General features: G+C 39.0%; 1 protein-coding gene across 10 annotated transcripts in view; it reads right to left on the reverse strand.

Annotated features, from left to right (window-relative positions):
- LDB2 (LIM domain binding 2) overlaps nucleotides 1-23,378 on the reverse strand; it is a 225,230-nt gene extending 201,852 nt beyond the window's left edge. For all 10 annotated transcript variants that reach the window (XM_076335991.1, XM_076335988.1, XM_076335986.1 and 7 more), the window contains exon 1: nucleotides 23,095-23,378. In XM_076335991.1, coding sequence (XP_076192106.1) covers nucleotides 23,095-23,226 — 132 coding nt within the window. In that variant the 5' untranslated portion in view covers nucleotides 23,227-23,378. The remainder of the gene's footprint in view (nucleotides 1-23,094) is intronic.
- Between the last annotated feature and the right edge of the window lie 546 nt (nucleotides 23,379-23,924).

Raw genomic sequence — 23,924 nt, forward strand, 5'->3', positions numbered from 1 at the left:
CTGGCAAGCGAGTGTGCAACCACCACAAAGCAGGAAGAAAGCAACAATGGGTATGAAATCCACCCATCCAGCTAAGTTACAAAACCATATTGTTAACCATTCTGGCTCTCTGACCCCATTTAAGTTCCCTTACAAAGAAAGAACAAACTAACTGTTTCCATCCCCAGCGGGGAGGGAAGAGAGAGATATCATTGTCGTTCTGACACTTGGGAAGTGCTCAGATACAATGGCAGTAAGTGTTAATACAAGATCCTAGACAGGCAGATTAGGACATTCTCCAAAAAACGTTTCACTGTGAGAGAGAGATATGCCAACCCATCAATGAGCTCTTGTCAGGGGCACGGAAATAGTTGGACAGGCTGAAGGAAGAAGCATGTAATTCGTATGTTAAAGATTCACTGCTAGCTTTGAGAGCTTCACTCCTTCCATTCATCCAGTCATCCAACTTAAGGCTTATTTTTGCTGATCCCAGCGAAACAGTGAATTGTTGTGTGAACGTGAGGCACAGAAAGGGGAAAGGCTTCTAAAAGCTCAAGTACAATAAAAAGTATAGCAAAAGTTATCTTCACTGCAGCAATCTGTGCTGAAAAACCCCATTTAGGCCCCAGATTTACAATGAAGTCAGGCACCAAAAGAGACTTGAGTGAGTGCAGAGCTTCTCAATGGTAGATCACTTCATAGGTGAAGGTCTATGAGAACATAACACACAACCCCATCCCAAACTGATCTTTCAAAAATTTTCATGCAGGAGAGAATATCTGAGGTCTAAATTTTCCATCTAAATGTAACCTTCTGAATGGGAGCAAGATGGAGGATGGATGGAAGGAAAACAGCAGAATTTACCCACTTCCTTCGTACTCTTATCTGAGGAGATCAGTTTTTCTTAAAATTTCATGCAATGTAGAAGGCTTGCACACTTGTGCTAGCTTGTGACACCCTAAAAATCAAAACTGCAAAGCCTCTTCTGACATGACAGCCTGTGAGAGCACTGACATGTGAGAAAATGTTCAGTCTATAGATGTTCTTTCTGAGTTTCTATGCAGATCTCACTCACTATCTTTGAGAATTTAAACAGATAATGTCTGGCAGTTCAACTCAGGCATCCAGGCCTTTTTTCCTTTTCTTTCTTTTTTTTTTTTTGGTGGGGGTGATGATGATCTTTTTAAGGCTTTGTTTAGTATTTTAATCAATTAGCAAACAGACTTGGAAGCTACAGTCAGAGCTAATGAACTTTCAAACATGAATCTTAGACAAAATCAGATGGGGAGTGTGGATGGAAAAGTGACAACAGAATTTTCTAGGGTTTTGGTTTTGTGCATTTTCGAGTGCTCTACACTCTCCTAAATGATATTGGATTCAACCATGAGAAATTCACAGGACCTAAACCCATACTTTTTATAGAATATGTATTCAGTTGCTCCTTTTGGCAATATCCTCCTGTTGAGGACACACTGCCTGTTCTATTTCAGTAAGTAGAATCGCCACTTTTTGGCTGCAGACCATCCTAGAAGCTTACAATGTTTTGCCTTCTTTCATACATATATTATTTTCTTACATACTAGGGGAGCAGAGTGGGGTCCTGCAATATCGTCTCCTTTTACAGCTGTAAGATATCAGCTATATTTGTAGATTCTGTCCTTCACCTTCTCCTCTCTGTATTAGAGCTCATGGAAAATGGTCAAGTAACATATTTCAAGCCATGTATCAGTTTTGGCCTTTGTACAAACACGATGGTCACACAGGCCAATTGTACACACTCATTGCTAAATTACGTTCCTGAAAAAAAAAAGAGTTACTCTATTGATCATCACCAGGTGACATCTGTTAAGTCCTGAGGAAGGTTCCTCTATGGAAAAATAAAAAATAAAAATATTTACTTAAAGCAAGCCTTAGCATTAGAAAGAGAGCATCAAAGCTGACTAATCTAAATAGCATCTATCAACTGTCTTTACTCTTACTGCCTAACAAAAATAAAAGCCTCCGTGCTGTTCAAAAACCAAAGCTGTTACTTTGCCAATATTTTCCTTACTCTGCTAGCTGGCCCATGGTACTCCACAGTAGTTTGAATCTGTTTTTTCACAGTCTTCCCAGGAACCGAGCAGGAGGGTTTATGCCAGTCTGTCCTTTCCTGATCTGTCTTTGCAGGCAGGCTGGCCAAGCAATGCAGAAGAGATGGCACTGTATCTCCATGTTTGTGCCCACATGGCCAGGACAATTAAAGCTAGCTTTAGGGTCTACTTTAGTTCTCAGAGCTTTGCTGGCATTCCTGTAAGTGAAATGACTCTGGCTAGTTTATACAGCTATCATGTATGATGCCTAAAGTTTAAAAATGTGTTCATTTACTAAACCAACAGTTGTTGAAAGGATTTCCAAAAAGAAAAAAGAAAAAAAAAGGACACTTCACAGCTACTTTAGTGTTTCATCTTTGTTCACAGTTTGCAAATAAAAGTCTAGATTGGTTGCTACTATAAAAGCAAACAGACGGTTGAATAAATATTTTGGGTTTTCCATACTGGAATACATAACCTCCTTTTTATCAGTGCATATTATTGATTAAAAAGTAGCATCAGTTGTGTGGACACAGATATTAGCTATTGGTAAAGCACTTAGTCTTGATGGCATTATATTTTTTTTCTTCCTTTTTCCTATTTTTTTTTTCTCTCCAGTTAAGCAGCTTTTCTCCTCTGAAGATCACTAGATCACCAGATAGCAATCCACTCATAAGCACAGTCAAAAGATGCCCTAGATAAGATTTGGGGTTATGATTCACAATGTGTGTAATGTATGTACCATTCAGGACATTCTTGACTGATATCACTGTACAGCATATTAATTTGCAACATGGATATATGATGATTATGATGATTTTCAGAAAAATATTGAAAGAATTTTCTTATTTTGCTATTATTAAAAAAAATCTGCAACAAAATTAACATCAAATTTGGAAAATTCAGAATTGTGAATATATTGGTCTTTTGGGTGCTGCTCCAGAAAGCCTAAGAAATGATCCAGAGAAGTACAATATTCATTACTGAACTTCACTAGCACCATATTATTAACAATCTTTCCAGGGCCAGAGGACAAGAAGAGTTATGTCAGAGGAGGTCTAGGTCTGGGTCTGAAAGCAGGTTGAGAAAGAAAGGGTGCTGCTCAACAAATGAAAGACAAGCGGCATGGCTCATACAAAAAGGACAGCAACCGAGAGGGACACAGACGGCCCAGACATATTTTTAACAGCTGAATCAGAAAATAGGTGAGATTTGAACACATGAATCTTCTGGTCATGGCCAGATTGCCTCCAATGGTCTTGTCCATTAAGCTTTAATATGATCTGTGGTAGAACACAGCAAGTCACAGGTACAGATTCAGTTGCCCTGGCATGGGCCAAAGGTTTCAGAATGGACTGAATCAACTGCCAGGTCTGTCCCGCATTCCTCCAGAAAAATCTGCACTCACAGGAAGGGCAGTAAGCAGGTAAATGTTTATTATTTCATTTGCATGTACAAACGATTTGCCAGTTCAACACGGGGGAAGAAACGCAAAGGTAACATTTCAGCCAGGTACTCTGACTGAGGGTTAATCTAACTTTGCATTCAGTCACATAATTTACTAAAATTTAGTACAAGATACATCATTATTAAAGTGTTCATTTGGTCTGGATTAGAACTGCAAGAATTATTTGTGGAAGGGAAAGAAGTCTTTTGATAGGCCTTGTAGATCTAGACTGCAAAGTACCAATTAGGTAGGAGAATATATATATATTTAAATTAAAGATTGTAACTATCATTTCGGACTTTCTTTTCCATTCCAAAAGCAAAAAAACCTCTTTGCTCTGCAAATGAATTCTTATAAATCTAGAATCATTCCAAGTGATTCCATAAATCACCTTGGGATGACATGCTATAGCAATAACCAGAAACAAAGGGAATGTCACAGAGACAGAAAAGTCACTACAGACTTTTCCTTAACTCACGAGCAGAATTTTAACAAGGAGATTTTACAATTCTTTAGTACCCCTTCCTAGATCACAGACAGCTGAGTCAGGTCTGTGGTACTGTTTTTCAGGGCTTTTTTTTTTTTTAAACAACTACATTGTAATATGAAACTATAATGTTTTGCAAATCATAATAACAAGGACCTAAAACATATTTTGATGAAGATGTACTAATGTGCCTTCAACATTTAATTACTGACACCTCATAAAAAATGCCAACAGTCCAAGGATAGGTTAGTTAATGTCATAGATTGATGGTTGCAAGTACAACCTCAAAATCAAGAATTTTTAAACTGGACTAATCACAGAAGTTAATGACTTCCCTGAATTTTCCTTGAATCACATCTCAATAATACAAAGCTCATTGGCCCTCTCCCTTTTAAAAACAATGGGGCAGTGACCGCTGCTCAGGAACTAGCTGGGCATCGGTCAGTGGGTGGTGAGCAACTGCGTTGTGCATCACTTATTTTGTATATTCTTTTATCATCATTATTATTCTTATTATCCCTTCCTTTTCTGTCCTATTAAACTGTCTTTATCTCAACCCAAGAATTTTACTTTTTTTTTTTCCCAATTCTCTCCCCCTTCCCACTGCAGGGGGGAGTGAGCGAACGGCTGTGTGGTGTTTAGCTGCCTGCTGGGTTAAACCGCAACAGTATCACAGCATAGTTAGCCATGGCTCCTAAATGTATAAGAAGAAAAAAGCGTTCAAGGATGGTTTAAACAGTAAAAGTGTGATGTAAACAGAAATATTTAGGTCTTAGTCTTAATAGAAGCTATGTGTTGTTACACAGCATACAGTAGACTGAGGAAGAGCACAATAATTATGAAACTACTACTTGAAATATTAATACTTTTTTTTATGGTTTTAGTAGGAATCAGTAGGCCATGATTGAAAAACCATTACAAATACAGATATTTAAAAGGGATCAAGTTGTGGGAATTGCATTTGAGAGAGAAGTAATGCCAAAAAAATCCTAGACGCTAAAAATTTATGTATACCTAACGAAGTATTACCAATTATTACACAAAAGATTATGTATAGTGAAGATGGTAACAGAAATACTTAAGGAGAGTGATTCTAAAATGTGAACTTACAAAGGAAATATGACAGGTGTAAAAATTTACATGAAATTTGGTACTTGATTTCAGAAAAAAGCCTATCCAAACTCAGATCCACCAAGCCAACTGAAAAAAGGTGAAAATATTCAGCTCTGAAAATACACAGTTGTTCAGATCTGTAACTTGTATTATTTTATGCTTTTCTATTGTATCTGTTTCATTAGCTGTATTCCAGTAAATTAGGTTTTGATTTTCAAAAGCTTTTCAGTGTTTTTGATTTTGTGAGTTCCTTCAGACTCCCTGCAGCAGCATTAAAACATAACCATTTCTTGTTACTAATCTAAAGAGAAGTTGGCCTAATTAATATTGGTAATTGATTAAAATTGACAAATTAGTTAACATGACACTGGTGCTGATGTTGGCTCCAAAGATTTACTCAAAAAATAAACACAAATATTTACTCAAAAACTGAACACAAAGCATGATAGGCTTCTCTAAGACATTTGTTCTGTTTTCCTGTTTTCCTGTTGTGAACCACTGCACTTAAAATATGCCAGATGCCTAACGGAAGAACAACTTTACAGGCAAGGATACGACAGGACTGGGGAGCAAGTTGAGATGTACTCCGTAAGGATGAGGTGCGTGTGCCTAGTATGAGAAACAACTTGGGGACACAACGTGATGGAGGAGGGAAGAGGGCACCAAAGGAAAGATGAAGCAGGAGAACTTGCAAAAACTCAGACACACTAACTGAAGGCATCGTTTGGAGGAACTTCAAAGCAATCTATGAGACTCTGCAGACATAACCATCTGCCACACACTTCTAAAGATCTGAGCTCTCAAGGGGCTACTTCCTGCAAGACATGAACATCTTCACAGAAGAGATTAGAGATACATCATGAACTATCTCATCCTGACCATTTATCATGATAAACCTGCCAAGTGCATTAAATTTGCATAAAAGGATGTGGTCGCCTTTAATAAGCTACCTATTTCTCGATTTCTCAGTGACAAAAAAATGAATTGAAACACATTTAGTAGGAGTGCTGCAACTAATCATTGAGCGAAGTGTCTTTCACAGAATTGCCACGCTACGATCTAGCTCCAAGATTTTCTAAATGTGCTTTTTCATTCATAGCATAAGTTTAGGTTGTCAGCTATTACAACATTGTGCATCTCTCTAAATGAACAAGAGATGCCAGTTTAAATTTGTAAAAAAAAAAAAAAAAATATCTCTTACAATGTCACTTAAAAGGAAAAACCCACAGCATTGGTATTTTGAATGATACTCAGTGGTAGAATCATCTGAATTCATTGCAGTTGCCTGTATCAGCCACGGAGGTTCTGGGTGAAACTTCAACTAATTTCATTTTTCTTTAAGTTTTTATGCTGACATGTCTAACATTTTCATGTGTACGTTGTGACAACACCCAAAGGGTAATCCTGAAGGATATTCAAATCTTTGTAATCTAGTGAACATTTGTTGATAAATAATATATTAGCTTTTCACTGAGTTATTACTTCAGTATAGTTTTTTAGATACATCCTAGGCAAGTTTTAAATGTAGCACATCAAGGTACTAAAATTTAACTAAGTAAGTAAATCGTCTTTGCTACAGGATATTATCCAATCTTGAATTTTCATGTCAGGTCACAACAAATTTCAAAATGTCCTTTTAAAGACACTGTATGCCGCATCAGCAAGCACTTCTGCTTTTACTGTTCCCTTTGGGTTAGTACTGTCTATAAAAGTGGTATTTAAACATTCGTTCTGTTCATGGTCAGTCAGACCGGTATATTTGCTGGCAAGTCACTTCTGAAAACCTTTCCATTCCTAAAGCTAACTTGCACCATTTACTGTATTATTCTCCTATTTCCCTGAATCCAAAAGTAGAGAATGGAAAATTCTGGTAAAACTCACTATGGGACGCATACCTTGAATACACCAATTATTTGCAAGTGTGAATGCTTTTTCCTTCCTCTTCGCCCAAAATGACACGGTTTCCCATTAATTCTTTCCAGATATTGTGTTCAGAGTCTCCAGTAAAATCAGCAAGCCATAGACAAAATCCCAAATATATTTTACAAGACGGTTTCTGTGGGATGGAGGGGACTCGGCCTCAGCTGAAGGACTGCTAACTGATAATGAGCTCCTCTTTCCACCAGCCACTACAAATAGGATTTACAATCTTCCTCCAAAATGCCTGTAATACTCTAGGTTAATATATGAGATCTCACCCCCTCTAGTGACTGGTCCCAGTGAGAATAGGATACAGTTACTTACTGATAGTTAACACAAGCCATTCCTTCAGCTTTTGCTTTTGATGCTGAGAATCCCAGGTGCTGTGCCTGCTGCCAACCCAGGTGTCTGCGCGCCGGCAGCGCTGCCATACTGCATGAGTTCTGCTGGAGGCTCCTACAGAGGGAACCCCTCCAGGGTCTTCTTCCGTAAGGGCTGTCTGCAAGTACTTGATTAACAAGACCAGCCTATGTGATTCTTTAGTTTAGAAATTAAATGTATTGGCTGAAAGAGGAGCAAGCAGAGAAGTGTATTTACAAAGCAACAATAAGAGCCTGCAGTCTGGAAAATTTAGGCCCCAATACAACAGTTGCCTCGTTCAGACATGGCCATTCCCTTCTAGGTGTGGGGCTGCCTTGTGGAAAATCTGACAGCACTCCAGCTCAGACCTTTCCTTAACAGACCTCCAAAAAAGCCCAGTAGCAGCATTGCCTGGTGCCCAAATGTCTATCTTTAACAATGGATTTACAATCTGCCTGGTACCTGACAGAGCACCTCAGAGGCTTTAACCCCCTCCTGCGCTCCACTCTCTCCACCGGCTCCGGAGGAGCGCAGCGGGGCTGAAGAGAATTAGCAGAGGCCGCCTTCTGATGAGGCCTGGGCTACTGGCCTAACAGCCTCCTTCCCCCTCCAAAAATATTACATGATTACATAGGCAAACTGATAATAAAAAACAATGTCCTTCGATGAGGGTGCAAGTAGGAGATTATTTGAAAGCGTGGTAGTGAGAAAATTTCAGGCCATCACACTTTCACTGAAGACTCCAACAAGGTTGCACCTCAAAGGCACAGTGTATAGAAAGCAGATAAATGCAACAGTGAAGCATTTTCTGTGAGAAGCCACAAGAGAATTGAAGAGTCCGTTATCTTTGGGAAGAACCTGGTAAAGTCTTTCTATCACCGCAATAAATAAATAAACCGACGGTCACCACCGTTATTGCCTTCCTTGCAACTCCTCTAGAATGACATGGTGGGGTCCCAGCTTTCTAGCCCAAATCACTTTACCATGCAACTGTTTATGTTGTGAGAGCTTTCTTCAATGGATTCATGCTCAACGCGTAAAAGGCAAGCAGCAATACACATTTCAATATTTAAAAGCATAAATAAAAATCTTAATACATCCCAGATGTTTCATTTCCTCCAGCCCTTGTCAATGATTGAGTTGGTGCTGATGTAGATGATTTTTTAAGATCAGTGGTCAGTTTGATGCTGAAAAAGGTTTAGATGTCTGGGAATTTCAAATGCAATTCCTAGAAATAAATAAATCATTAAGTAGATGCAAGGGAGACAACTATGAATGCAAGTAGCTGTTGTTTTGTAAACTTATTTTATGGCCTGAAATGCACCCACAGGTTTTAAATGCAACTGAGTGTGAAACAGACAGTAACATTTTGTCAACATATATAAAACCTTGTAGAGATAATTATTTCAATCTAATTTTCTTAGCAAAAGAATTCCAAAGGTTTTCATACAAATAACAAACTGAAGGAATCCATACTTTAAGGTAGATATATGGTGCTGGTGCTGTTGAAGCTAATGAAGAATTTGCTATTTATTTCAGCAGAACTCAGATTTGCTAGCTTCATCCATTTTTCACTTATTAAAGCAGCAAGTTATCATTTACTATACCAAAGAAATAAAGCACTACACAGAAAGCGTGTCTACAAAAAAAAGCTGCTGGGCCCAGTAACTGAGGCCATGCTGCCAAGCACACAAGTTCGCAACTGTAATGAGTGGCTCGATTCTCTCGCTCTAATTTTAACGGAGAAGTCCTTAGTCTCCTAAATGAACGCAAACAGGAAGGAGGGGTTTGAAGCCCATATTTAGCTTGCACAGACCCATGATGTGTGCACTTGACGTCATAAAAATGCTGTAAGTCTGCCAGGTCAGCAGCCACAAACGCCACATGCTGCCAGTAGCAGGCTGAGCAGACACTAAAAGGCTATGAATTTCATTTAATCGTCTCCTTTCCCCTTCCCGGTAAAGCAGTAGAGGCTAGGAGCTGCTGGAGAAACACATTGAAAAATATTAACTATGAATGTCCAGCATTTAGTTTTGATTGGTATTAAAACCAAACAAATGAAGAATAAATCTAATAACAAATCTTGCAAAATTTGTTATTTATTAATATAGCTAACAATGTAGGCTTCGGAGTCCACTTTCAAGGAGTGTGTGGATAAGCTCAGCTAAACGATGTACTTCATACAGCCTGCCAGATCTACCTACTATTCTGCTACTTTATGGGCAATACATTTCTCTCTAGTTAAATTTCTGATTGAGAAAAACTTCACCTCCTGTCTGTTATTTGTTTCGCTACACAATATTCCTTAATAGCAAGTGCTGCTTGTTCTTAACCATGCTTTCAATTATACCTCTGGCATTTGTGAAATGGTAAGTGCAAACATAATCTAAGCCCCTGAACATGTGGTTTTATCACATGGCCAACTATGGACAACACTTAAAACCTGAATATGCCCTTCTAGTCCTTTTAAGGTGCCTCAAATTCATCTCTAAGAACTAAATCACCTAAAATTGCTAAACCCATTAGAATAGGTAGGTCCCACAAAACAAATTTTTGCCAAACGAGCTTCTGCACCTTCTTCTAGCACCTTCATATACAGATGCTCATTTCATTGAGGTAAACAGGAAAGCTTTGCATGGGATGAGGAGCTGCAGTTACAAGATCAGGCTGAAACAAACCTAGGAAGCTTGTGATAGAGAAAAAGAATTTTTTTAATATTTTTTTTTAAATCACAACAGCACCATTGGCCCACAAACTATGTTATTTGCAATCGTGCATCTGTGTGCCATCAATCTCTAAGGAAGGGAAAAACTGCTGGGCAGAGCTCTCAATTTATGTTTCTCAGTTGACTCTTATAATCACACTCAGTGTTCTCAAGCTTAGTGCAGCTATTCTGGTAACAAAATTTGCACACCAGGTGGGTTTATCCAAGTTCCCATGGTCCTAATAGTTTCATATACTTCCTAATAATAATCTTGAAAATTATATAGGTAATTGTGTTTCTAAAAAGCCACCTTCAGCAAAATTCGGAGTGTTCTTTCCTCTCAACAGGAAAAATATTTTAATAAAGTAGCTAGTATATGCCTATAAAAATGGTGAGAAAAAACTATTGAAGAAATCCACCCTTTTTTGATGCTGTCTTTAGATGCAGCATTAAACAAAGCTAAGGGAATTCTGGGGTCCACAGGTGTTGAAAGGCCCCAAAATAGGATGGGCACTGAGCAGGACAAGAATCCCTTGGTCCTGCAATACTGTGATCTGGATGAGGCATTAATATTCGTATTCTAGACTGCGATTAGAAAGAAGGGTCTAGCTCCTGCGCAGGGGTGGGCCTAACCCAGCAGAGGTGCAGTGAACTGCTTCACTTCCTTATTGAAATTCAGTCCATCTAATTGATACTGCAGAAGGCAGTAGCATAATGAAATAGAGCAGAGATCGTTTCAGTAGTTTTACCCTTCTATGCTCTCCTGCTCCTGACACAGGACTCCTCTTTCCAACTTCAAGCAGTCTCAGGAACGATTTAAGTTTCTATAATATGGTAATCATTAAGATATTGCTATTAGATCACCATTCAGAAATGTATCAAGACTGTGACTACCTTCATTTGTGTAACACCAAAAACGTTTTAGTATTGCTTAAGGTAGCCCAGTTTCTTTCAAAATTACAATTTAAACAGCGCCTTTCCCTCAGAACCAGAATAAAATATTTGTAACTACCTCATTTATTTGTAAGCAACTACAGGTAACGTCTGTTAAAAAGCAAAATCCATTAGATACTGGGTAGTTTTGGTACTGTAAGTAGTCTCCAAAAGGCAACAGATGTGGGGACGGGGGAGGGGGGAGTTGATTTTGTCTTTTTAATATTCAAAGTGGGTCTGTTCTCACTGGCTAATTAAATCAGTAGAGTGCAAACAATAAAAGAAAAAATAAGTGTTGCCTTTCTTCCCTTTCTTCTCTGGTTCATCTCTACTTATTTATTAGAAGAACTTATTTATTACAAGACTTTACAATATTCCCTCCCCAAATCCTCATGAAATAAGGTACATATTCCACAGCACCAGTTCCCATCAAGAAGAATATGCTTTTCCTGTGGAATTTAAGATAAGATAGTCTTTCCACTGTTAAGAGAAAATGGACTCGGAATGAGCTCCTTTGATTGATGTGAAACTACTGAAGAATCACACTAAAAAAAGTAATAGATTTAATAACAATATCAGATGTACAAATCAACCGGCAGAATGCTGCCCTAAAATACATTTGTACTTTCTTGGCAAAGCCAGTAGGTTTGCACGGGTGTGCTGAATTATTTGAGAAATAACGAAATGTGTTAATAACATTAAACAGTCATCTTCCAAGAACCTACAGTATTATGGCATTTTCTAGTCAGATAATTCTTTGTAGTGCATAAATACATGTAGTATCAATTAAAACATTTTTATTTGTGAAATCAAAATCAGTGTGGTATAGTCAGATTTGGTTTTGAAAGTATTTTAAATACTACTATCTACTTTTAGCCTTTAGTTAGTTACGATACATAGCACAGTATTAAAAACAAGCGGCAGATACAGACCAGAACTCCACTGTGCTAGCACTGTTCAAGAACAGAGAAGGTGGTGCCTGCCCCAAGAATCTTATAATAAATATAATGGTACACATCATGAAGACAGGGTTGTGTATGAGCATCAGTAGCCACCTAACTTTAAGAGCATAAAGCTCAGCAAAGGATCAAAATACCTATGCACGAAATAAGGTAGATGGCATGCCCTGAGCCCTGTGCTGCTACTGCTTCCCACACCAGCAAGTTAAATGCAAGTTTGGGCATGTACATCTACGTATTATGTTTAAGTGACAGCTCTGTGGACGTACCCGAAGATAAGGGACAATAGAGGGATGCAGACCCCTTGCATCCTAAGTGAGTGTATTCAGCCATAAGTTGGTATTTGGCAACAGAAGGCAACCATTTCAGCCCAGTTGTTGCCAAGTTTTTGAAAGCGTCAGAGCCAAGGAAAGTGTTACGGGACATAATGCATGAATTTACAGGAAACTCCTCTCAAATGCTTAGGATCGTCATGGAAAAAAACATGGATGTGCTTGTTTGAGGACGTAACAAGTGACAATCAAGAGACTAGTGTCAGGTACTGTGAGGTCCTCAGCCTTCACAGATGCAGAGTTCCTTCTCAGCTCCATGCATTATTGGCCCAATTTTAGCTTTATTGAGAATTTCTCAGCAAAATACAGCTTCATTGTTGTTCATGATTTATCCACAGCTGAAACACTGACCTATTTAACGCCAAATTCAGGGGTTTACAGAGTTGCATGCCCATTGCCAAATGCTTACTATATCTTAGTTACTTTTAACTCTGCTACTGTTTTAACATACTCAGCACCAAGAAGTACTTTACTCCCTTCAAGCGTTCTTTTGGTTAACCAAATTAATGGTTGCAAACAAATAAAATATTTACTCTGTACTGCAGCCAAAACAGAGTTTCTTTATGTAATCTGAATGATGAGCAAACACCAGAGCACTGGAGATAATAGGAGCAGGCCAGATTTAGAGAAATGATGCCCCATCTTATGACACTTCACAGTAAAATACATAATATAAGGACCCCGAACAGAAATTAGCCCACTACCGCTTAATTTAACTGTATCTCAAAAACATAAAGTAACCCAGCGAAGAGATTTCTGTTGATAGTCGTATGAGAGGGCGTTTATCAACACCCGTTAACCTCTGTTTTTTACCTGTTAGTTTTCTAAAAGATGCTCGTGTTGCTTCATAAGCCACAAGGTGTCACAGTGGCTCAACTGGTAGGATTTTTGTCAGTCTAGACACGCAGGTTGTGGCTTCAGGTTACATACCAGTGCTAACACCGCTCTGTACGAGGAAGTCTGTGCTACGCTGCGTATTTAGAAGTACAGCCCTTTGGATGAAACAATCAGTCAAGGTGTAACTCGGTTGCTTCAGGATGCTCTTGATGTGGGTGTTAAATAATCTTACAGCACCATCAGAGAAGAGATGTACTTGGTGCACTGGCATCTTGACTGATCTTTTTACTTTGCATTATTAACCCTGACAGAGTGTTAAGAGGTACTGAAAAGAGATGAGCTAATAATTCACATCAAATAATAAATTTTATGAATTCCACTTCGTTCTACTCAGAGTTGCTAGGAATTAATAAGAATTTATTTGAAGGCATTAATTATTCAAATTTAAGACACATTTTTGCTCGTCTTTTATAACAAGCAATGTGCTGTAAGCATGTAATATTCTGCTAAGACTATATGCTGTGATTGGTCGTATATTGTGTGTTACTGTTTTGCATCCTTGACTGGATGAGCACAGATGGAGCTAGAGCTTAAAATGCCACGAGGCTTTGAATTTTTTCACCAATTCTTTCTTACTGCATTTTTCTAAAGTAACTGCATGGTAAGCAGTGCCCTGTCCCATGAAAAAAATACGCAAGTACATCATATTTACTGACCTGTAATTTTCCCATTGCCACCAGTCATTGCCATTAATTTGCTTTACATTCATACACCAGTCAGTCCTCACTGCAAAGCAATCAGAGATTCTTTCCTGGTGTATTTCATTGCTAAGTATTGTGGTTCTATCTGGGAGGTTTTGGAAACTCAAAACAGGAAACACTGCCTCTCAGCTCAGCCCGTATAAAATAAGCAACTTCATTCCAGAATGCTTAACAAATTGCATTCTGCAATTATTTGTAAGAATAAAACTCCATTGATCAAACATTCACAGAAATGCATAAAGAGCACGAGCATAGCCAAAACAAATTCACTGTTAAACTCAAGTGAATAGTCATGGAAATTTTGCGTGTAGTATTTGTTGCACTCAGGTAATGAACCTTTACCCAGTGTGTTGGCTTTTCATGTCCCATTATTCATGCCAACACATTCATTAAAATGGGCCTATGCTTTTTAACATAATCAGCAATGTGCATAGGTGTGGCCTTCAAAGAGTTATTACCATAGTTTACAGGCATGCTGTTCGTAAATACAAGCAGAACTCCAGTCAGTGCAAAATGCCAAGCTTCCCACAAAACATATGGTAATTTTTGCTCTGTAAAATGGATAGATGCGCTATATAATGCATAATTGCAGCACATTATATCTGAACTTCTAATTGCTTAAAATGATACTTCAAATCACATCAACAACATTATTACCTAATTACCCTAAGGGTTAACTGATACTCCAGTGATTAAGTCTAGGTAGAAGTGATAGCACTATTGTATTGCCTTCATCCACTACAGCAAGTAGTATGGTTGCAAATGCACATATAGAATCTATATCCTGTCAATGTTTTTAACATCTTGGTATGGCGTAGAAGAAAGGTGGAGAAATGCTGACCGAGTACCAAAAGGAAGGAGGGTCCCTCCTGCAAGATGCTTAACAACTTCAACAAGAAGAATTTTCATATGCTCTAAAGGAATTATTTTACAGCAGTTCTTTTCCTTTCTAGTCACAATGACATTATTGTGATGTGAAATGGAGTAACATGGAAACATTTTTGGTGCTCAAAGTGGATACAAGAATTATGGAAGACGGTGACACTGATCTGAAAAGGCAAGTTACTATCAGAATATGGGGGACGGAGTAAAACAGACAGTTGTAGGCCTTCTTCCACCGCTGCAAAACCCATGCGTGAGACTTTTGTACACTGCATGAAGAAAACGTAGCATTCTAGGTACGAGGCATTTCATATTCCCTTTTTCTAACTGTAAAATACTATCCTGGTTGCAAACCTAGCGGCAAAGCAGGTTTCATGCCTGCCTTGCCAATCGCACCCTGGAGGATCTCTAGTCTGTAGAAGAGGAGATGCTTAGGAACGCTGGTGCTGCTGACTGCCTTCCTGAGGGATGGAGTATGGTGAGGATGCCTCAGCTTAAACAATAATAAAACTAAAAAGTTTCACTCTATTTACTTTCTTGTTTTCTGAGCATTTTCCTCTCTCCATGTGACTACTGTATTTAAAGTGACTACTGTATTTAAAGATTCAGAATATTTCTTTTTGTGTAATGTGGTCATTAATATTTCAGAAATCTCTTTGTAACCTGCTCTAGGACAGATGGCAACTCTTTCTCTGATACAATCTTCTGCTAATGGCTGAGGCAAAACTACACAACTGGAACAAGAATCAAAGTAAGGTACATGAAATACTTTAAATGTGCAATGTACTGGAAGTCATAATTTGCTCAATTTACTACTTTAGAAAATAACCTAATAAAAAATGTAGTTAGAAAAAACAAATGTTTGAAAGTCCAGAAGAAAAGTAAAAATAGTCCACTGCGCAGGCAATGTAAGACAGCACATAATACTCAAACAGGGACAGTTGTTTTTTCCAGGTATTTAATTTTTGAAGAATAAGCACAGTGGATCTACAATTAGGTCTATTCTTGGGTCTGCCTTAATCAGGGGTTTCCAAATATGATCACTTTTATATAAATATAATGTTTCATTTGCCCTCTGAATGCAACAGAAAATGTCATCCAACTAGCCTGTGCAATTCTTGTGGGTCATGAAGGATGCTCTAGTCTGCAGCTAGCAGTTGTGTAAAATGGATGGGATCTGGACAGATGTTAAATCTGCTGTACGTGAGTGATCTGATGGCAAAACTATACACAGAGATTAGATTTCCCCCTTCCCTTTTTAAACACACACACAAATGGTACCGACAGATTTGAATGATTCTGCTCAGCTAACTAGGCTTGGCAAGCTGACTCTGTGGCTTAGAATCAGGAAAGATGGGTATCAGCAGGTATTGCAGATCACGTGTGATAGATATTACAGCGATGTTCTAATGTATTAGTTGCTTGGAAGGATGAAAAGAACTAACTATTTAGTTTGCAGGTAACCAGGCAGTAGATTTTAAGTACGTTTAGAAACTTATGTAAAGTTATGGCTTTACTGTGTCAGTTCTGAGTTTGCGACTCTGCCCTGGCCAAGTACCTGGATGTGAATATTGACAACAGAAAGACCTTAGGGAGAAGTTCTAGTTTGATACTTATATTTTGGCTGTAATTATCAGAGTTATTCATAAAGAAGAAGTCTGCTATGCTCAAGTCTCATGCTTCAAGTCTGTATGATGCAGACGGGAACACCACCCTGACCAGGAGCTTCATCATAAGTATGTCATCTTGACAATGGTGTATAAACAGCAAGGTGGTGCCAAGGCAACTTAAGTCTCATGGAAAGGACAGCCTGCTCCTGTAAAATTCATGGCCTTTGCAAAGACTCTACACTATCAACACTCTTGAGTCCTGAAGAGGCCATAGGCTTAGAAAGCCACCAAGTCCTAGTTCATGTTTAGTCCTGCAAAGGTCTCATTTTTCCAGGTCTGTGATTTTTCACTAGCCCCATAAGGCATGAAAGTGCCAGAGCTGTCTCCAGAAGCATAGCTGTTCCCATACTGAAGTTTATGGTCTGCAGGTGGTTCTAGTTGATCCCCAGTTACCTCAGGAGTACCAAGGGTACTATTCGGCTTAGATCAGTAACTTACAGGCTTTAGTTTAGAAGGGCATGGCTGTCCACCACAATGCAATAGAAATGGAACAGCATTCTGACCATAAAGTGCTTTCTCTCTGAAATTCTAACAGTAACCAAACACAGAAAGAATGTACTGGGGAAAAGAAAGACACAAGCCTAGGGAAAAGATTTCAGCCGGGGGTTTGGGGAGGTTTCTTTCACTACTATTTTTGCCTAATAAGTAAGACCATTGAGACCTGGCCAACAGGCCCTGCCCTACCACAGTCTTTTTTGGAGACTAATCATCAGCCACTTTGGGGCAACCTTGTCCCCGCCAGGATCACCCCTCTGAGGCTTCAAGTGGCCCAGAAACAACTTTTGGAAAGGAGCACCCAGCAAAACTGAGGACATATGCTGGCCTGTTTACACAGTACAGTGCAGGAAAGAAAGCTCTTCTTGGGGAGGAAGCAACCGAACAAAGTATCGGCACGGTTGGAATGCCTGTTTACAGCAGATATGCAACTTTTGGCAAAAAGATACAAAAAAATACCATTTGAAGTGAGGAGTCCAGCTAAAAATATTGCAATGAGTTTAGCAATCTACCCATACCCTTTTTCTGTAAACAAAGAAAGTATATATACAAAAAACAAATGTTGTTTTGTTTTTTTTTTAAATCTGATCTTGCAATCCTACTGCAGGCAAAACTCCAGCTTAAATAAGAGCACAGGACTGGACCCTTGTTATGATCTCTATTTTGTTCCTTCTCACCATCCAGAGGCTTCTATTTTTGAGACTGGGTCTGCATAGTAAATCTTGTTTACATCAGGGAAAGACCGAGTTTAAGTTTTTTTAAGTGGATTTATGGTTTAAAGAGTAAAGAATGAAAAAGAGAAAAGGAAGGGTTGAAAAGGTTTCTTTATAGAAAATGATCTAGTAAGCATCAGAGTGATTTGCAGAGGAGATCCATTTTTATATTTTCACACTGACTGTCTCTCCCCCCTCACCAGCCCCTGCCCCCAAAAGCTCCCTGTTTACGTGTACAGTTTACATTCTATATTATAACTTTAGGGGAAAAAAAGGCAGCAAGACATCCCTGATTGTAAGCTAAGGATCAACATGGAAAGGAAGCAGAGTCTTTTTTTGCTCCCCCAGCCTCATAAGAATTGTTAGTTTGTAACAATTTTAATTGAAAACAGCTGCAACTGAAATTTTTAAAAGGGATGTAAAAACTATATGAAATAAAAGACAATCAGCAAAAAGAGCCTTGAATCGATTCTGAAGTCAGTGTCTGCCTGAAGGAGTTCAAGGGTTTTCTTTTAAAACTGACCTTTTAGTTTCAGCAAAGCATGGTTTATAAGTACTCTTTTAAAATACTTTACTCATGTTCCTCCAATTGCTAAGTATTAGTATGTGGGTGAGAGAATATTTCCTCAAAAATACTTTGAGACATAAGTTTATGTGTTTTCCCCTCAACAAAACAAACTCATTGGACAAACTCAGACTTATGTACACAATATGAGAGATCTGTTTGCGATACTAAGTTGCTATGTGAACAAATGTGATGTCACAACATAGATTTTTATGACTAATCTATTAAAAATGCATCAGGAAGAAGAAAAGATTATTTCATCAGATAGCAATGTGAGGAAGTAAAATAAGAGACTTCCATTAAACTGTAGAAATTTTGTTTTGCTTTGATTTGCTTTAAATATTTGGTTGAATATGAATGCCTGTGTAAGCTTCCAGTTCATTTAGTCGCTTTTAAATAATCGTAACATCCTCCTTTATTTTCCTTTTAATTTTCTTTACATTTTCTTCCATCATGAAATCTCTACTTTTGTTAAATTCACTGTACAGTTTAATAGGAGTTTAATATGATTTGATTAAGCTGATTGTCTTTAAAACAAATATGCTTCTAATCAAGTTCTCTAGTCACCCTTAAAACACTGCTCTCTTAGCCAGAAGGAAAGCTGTGTTTTGCACATAATGGTGATGTAAAGCATAACCTCTTGTAGTGACAGAGAGAGATACAGGTGAATTTAATATATTGTGATATGTAAAAGTTCCAACAATATAGGGGACTAAATAAACAAGTGAAAGGCTTGATACATTTCTTTGATTATTGGCAATAAAGCAACGCCTCAAACTTTAAACTGTCAGCAACTTTAAGTGATCTATCCACAGCGCACTGTAATGTTACTGAAAAATAATTATACACAAGATATAATCACCTTTTGTTTTAAGTGTGAGCAATTTCAAATGATTAAAAATTAGAACAGAAAAGGATTTACAACATCAAAGAAGAAAAGAGGCTTTTTTTTAAACATCGAGTTTTATGAAAAACGGACAAAATATTTAAGCTAATTTACCTATGTTGTGTATTGCTACCTAGAACTTTAGAAACTGCTGATTATGCCACAACAGGATTGCTTTCTTGAAATGTTAAACTAACACAGATATAAAAATATTAAGATAAACTGAGTTTGAGTGAATGGTAATGAAATCCTTAAAACCACACACAGAGCAAGGAAACAGATGCATTTTGGTTAACCAGAAAGTTAATCAACTATGATAGAAGTAAATAAGATTTATCTTTATATCTGCCAGAGATTATTAAACATTTAAATATTCATTTTACTTCTTTAAATCAGGATTGTTGATGCATTACAAAATGGCACTAGATGCTCCCAAAGTATTATTAAGAAAGCATGTATTATTTTCCATTTAGAAAAAAGTATTACCATATTAGATTTCTTTGAACAACTTTTAAGGAAGGTAAGGTGTTCCTGTACACTAGTTAGTAACTCGGACTCCCTAATTTACTTTAGATCACGTAAGAATTAGCTAGGTGGTGGACTTTTGCCAGTACTTACATCATAAAACCACCCCCTGCCTGGGTGTGATTGGAATTCTTCGCCTAAGACTGACCCTGAATTTAAAAAGGCAGTTGTAGGTTCTGCCTGAGGAGACCATAAAGTTTTAAGAAGTTTGGAGAGCAAAAGTTTGCACATCTAGCACAGGCTAGAGTTGCTAATTCTTTACTTTCATGACTACCATTTCTTCCTAAAGAAAACAAGAACAAAGATAGCCATGCTGCATCTAAATGACCTTTATTTATCACTCTGTACTTTGCTTAATACACTAAGCACATCCTTCACACCAACTATTATTCCCTACCATCCAATGCTGACACAAACCAGAGTGGAAGCAGTGGATTTCTCAGGGAGGGTCCCCAAGCGCAGAGCCACTTTGAGGACACTTCCACCTCCCTCAACATACCGTAGACCCTGCCTGCTGGGCGAGCAGGATTAGAAATGGCATTTACCAGTGAATTCCCTAATGGTGTCTCTACCAGCCCATTGCTTTTTTTGAATCATTTCTCGCCTACCTGCAAGCTCTGGAGAGCAGCTACAGGAATTCACTACAAAGGTGGGCTCTACAGATGGAGAGGAGAAAACAGATAGACATGACATAAAGATACTCCTTTCATAGGTCCTCCATCCATCCTCTGTACAACTTAATCAAATTACGTACATTTTGTTCTGCCTTGGAACTTCCACCACTGCAAGGGACAGCAGAGAATCTGATTCTAAAGGATTATTAAGAACATTTTTATTTTGTAGGAAAACAGGAAAATCCCAAAGGCTTTCCAAGGATATATTTGGGATAAGAGCTGTAGGTTCCCATTTCCTAACACATCCTCACTTGCCACTGGCTCTCTCCAGAAGTTGGGTCCAAGTGGAATCTGCCAGCTTGCTACCCCCAGTCTTTTGGAGAGTTTCTTTGTAATTCCTCTCCCCTTAAGCTGCTTTGCTTGTGCTCACCTACCCCCTGGGGCTCACAGAGTACAAGCAGCCTCCTTCAGAAACCAGTGCCTACATTATTCCAAAGACTGCCTGAAGAGAAACGTTCATGCAGTAAGCCTCTATCACCCACAGCACAAGCACATTCCTCCCATGACATACAGGGCTCCATCAGTCTGGATTCAAAACATTCAGAGCTAGTTATACATGCTCCAGAAGCCTTCAGCTACCAATCCCAAACATGCTTGGAAGTGCGTAAAATTAATGTGAAACTTCCACTCCCAACCTGCCTCAGAAGCCAGCATGATTCTTTACAGGCTGTCCACACCTAGTCACTGTAAGTGTCCCAGGAAACTAGTTTGGTTTTTTTTTTTTCCCCATTAGGGAAGGTGTTTTAATTGGAGGATGAATGAGATGAGCTGAAGCTAGCTAGAAAATACATTTCAACAAACAACAGTGCTTACAGCACAGAGCTCAGAAATTAAAAAACAGAGAACCAGAATGTAAACACTGAACAATCACAAGGCAAAAGTATTTTTACTCCGAGCAAATAAAAGAAATGCTGGAGCATAAGGCCTTCATTAACTAAGCACTGTCTGTCAAAGTAAAATGCTGCTGAAACCTATGGCAGTACTAGCAAGGAAGAGTAGGTTACCGCTTTTTGCCCACAACAATCCATGTGAACGTGCCCAGCAAAAACTGCAATTAAATGCGCTGAAGTCTAACTCGGCTCACCTCAGCAACGCAGGAGGGGGAAGTTGTTTCACAAGTCCCTCAAAAACTTTTCTAGTGTAACATTTGTAAAGGAGCTGCAACCCGAAACTGGTCAATTATTAAAAGTATCACTAAAATAATATGTAAAAAGGCTAAATTAGCACTGACAGCTTTTCAGAACAGCTTGTATGTAAAACCCTGAAAGAATCACTTAACAATACATTTTTCTTCTTTTCACTTGAAAAAGTCTAGAAATTATTACATTAATATGTACAGGAATGTAAGGATCAGAGTTGCAAGACGCTGACAAATAAACAGTAGCAAATAAACCCTCCAACCCCCCTCATTCTATCTAAAGGGCAGTGACCCTCCGTGACCAACAACTTGGGGCAAAACTGACAAACAGTTGCCATGATTTTGGGAGCAATGAGCTGCTTGGAGTTTTTAGCCAGCACAAAGTGTATTTACCAATTACTCCACAGCAATGTTTTAAGACTAGCAGTGATAACAGTGTTAGAAAAGCAGTTACCCCGTAGCGGTTACCCAATCAGAAAGCAGGTCACATCTCGTTAGCTGTATCATATACATTAAACGTCACAGATTCTCCATGGCTTAGCTGACAATTCAGGCATGTGTGTTTTATTTTATGATAACCTCATGTTCTCTTAAAGAATTACAATACAACAAACAGATCAATCTGACATCCTTTACCATGCTTCATGGCATGAATTTGGCAGATATTTGCCTTCGTATAAAGCCATTCACTATAAAAGATTAATACTTTTTAAAAGTGTTTTCAGGGCACCACTAGTAAACTACTATGAAAAATTGCAGCACCAAGAATGTTTGCTGCACAAACACAGACACATGGGCAGAAATGCAGCCTGATTCAGTCCACACAGTTTTCACTTCAACAGACTAAAAAGTGTGCTTTATTTAACCACGTAAATAACAAGATGCAGCCTCCACTATTTTTTGTCTTTAAGTGACAAAAGTATTTCCCCTTCCCATTCAGCATACTCTTTGTGGTGGCTGATCTGGGTGTAGAAGCCAGGGTGTATAAACCACTAACAGATTATACAAAGCATAGCCAACAGTGAATGTAGTTTACATTAATTGGGTACTTTTGACAGCTATATGATAAAGTCATGAACCGATCATCTCTCTCGCTAAAAGCAACTGCATTCTAAATGTAAACATGAATTTCTCTTGTCGGTCATCCTGAACATGTGTTCTTTAAGTGCAGCCTAGGAATAAGTTTTTAAAACTCCGCTCCTGTTTTCTGTTACCATTCATTTTTAATTTTAACGACTTTACAAAACAAAACCAGAGAAAGGTTCGTCTCTCCCCCTTAACCTGCAACATTTCTGAATTAGTTTTGTGCAAAAGCTCGAGCGATACCTTGCAATATTATAGCTATAAAATGCCAGCAGGACAGATCCTGAGCAAACAACACACTAAGGCAAAGAAATTCCCTGAGACCAGCGTTATAATCAATCCTGAAGTGCTGTACTGTAATTTCAAGATTTCAGCCTAAGCTGGTATCTCCTCAAAGAGTTGCTCTGCGTGGAAACATAATGAGGGATTACCCAATTAAACTACTAAATTAATTAGGGTTCGTGCCTGCATATACTGTACTGTCTAGTGGGACGCTTCAGCTGGAATTCGGGCTGAAACCTACCACGGTCCATGCACAGGAAAACAAGGCTGAGGGACTTACCTCCGTCCGCGACTGCAGCCTCTTGTTCATTTCATATATTCGGTACTCTGGTTGCACCATGTATGGTGTGTGTCTCCTATAAAATGGGCCAAAAGGAGAAGAATAGAAAGGGTCATGTGGTGTGCTGGACATCTTGCCTGCTTGCAGAGATTCAAGCTACACAGAGTATCATCAACATCCATACAGAGCACATGGGCTGTGTGTTCTTCACAGTACAAAGTAGCAGCGCGCACACACACACACATCCAGGCTGCACGCACTGGCTGGGAACTGCTGTGGGAGCCCTCTATAGCAGGAGACGGGGGGGGGGGGGGGGAGAGGGAGCGGGAGCGCACAGGCTCCGGAGAGAGAGAGAGAGGCTGGATAGCTTCAGGCACCACCGCTCGTTTTTAAAGCAGCAGTTTCTGGAGGGGTCATTTCCTGTCCACGCTGTAGACTAGTTCAAAAATATAATTTTCCTCTCCGCCTGACAGAGGTCTAAGGTTTGGGTTTAATTTTTCCCAGCCAGGACCCCTCAGGAACCTGGCAGCAAGGCTTGTTAGCATATAGGTGGTTTAAAAGCTGCCTGAGCCAATCACCCTCTGCGAGGAGCACGCTTGGGTAATGTCAGAAATGTGATTACTACAAAATACATAAACACAGGCCACGACAATCCCCGCCGCTTGCAGCTGGTGATTCACCCGCTCCGAGACGGTTCCCTTCAGCGCAGCTCTGCCCGCTCAAAGTGGTTGTGCTGGGCTACCCAGGCTTCGGCAGCCCTCGCCACCCCGGCGGCGCCTTTGGGGGGGCCGCACCTCACATCAACAGTTTGGGGGGACGAGAGGGAGGGC

The sequence above is a fragment of the Aptenodytes patagonicus genome, chromosome 4 (assembly GCF_965638725.1).
Source record: "Aptenodytes patagonicus chromosome 4, bAptPat1.pri.cur, whole genome shotgun sequence".
NCBI classification, from domain to species: Eukaryota; Metazoa; Chordata; class Aves; order Sphenisciformes; family Spheniscidae; genus Aptenodytes; species Aptenodytes patagonicus.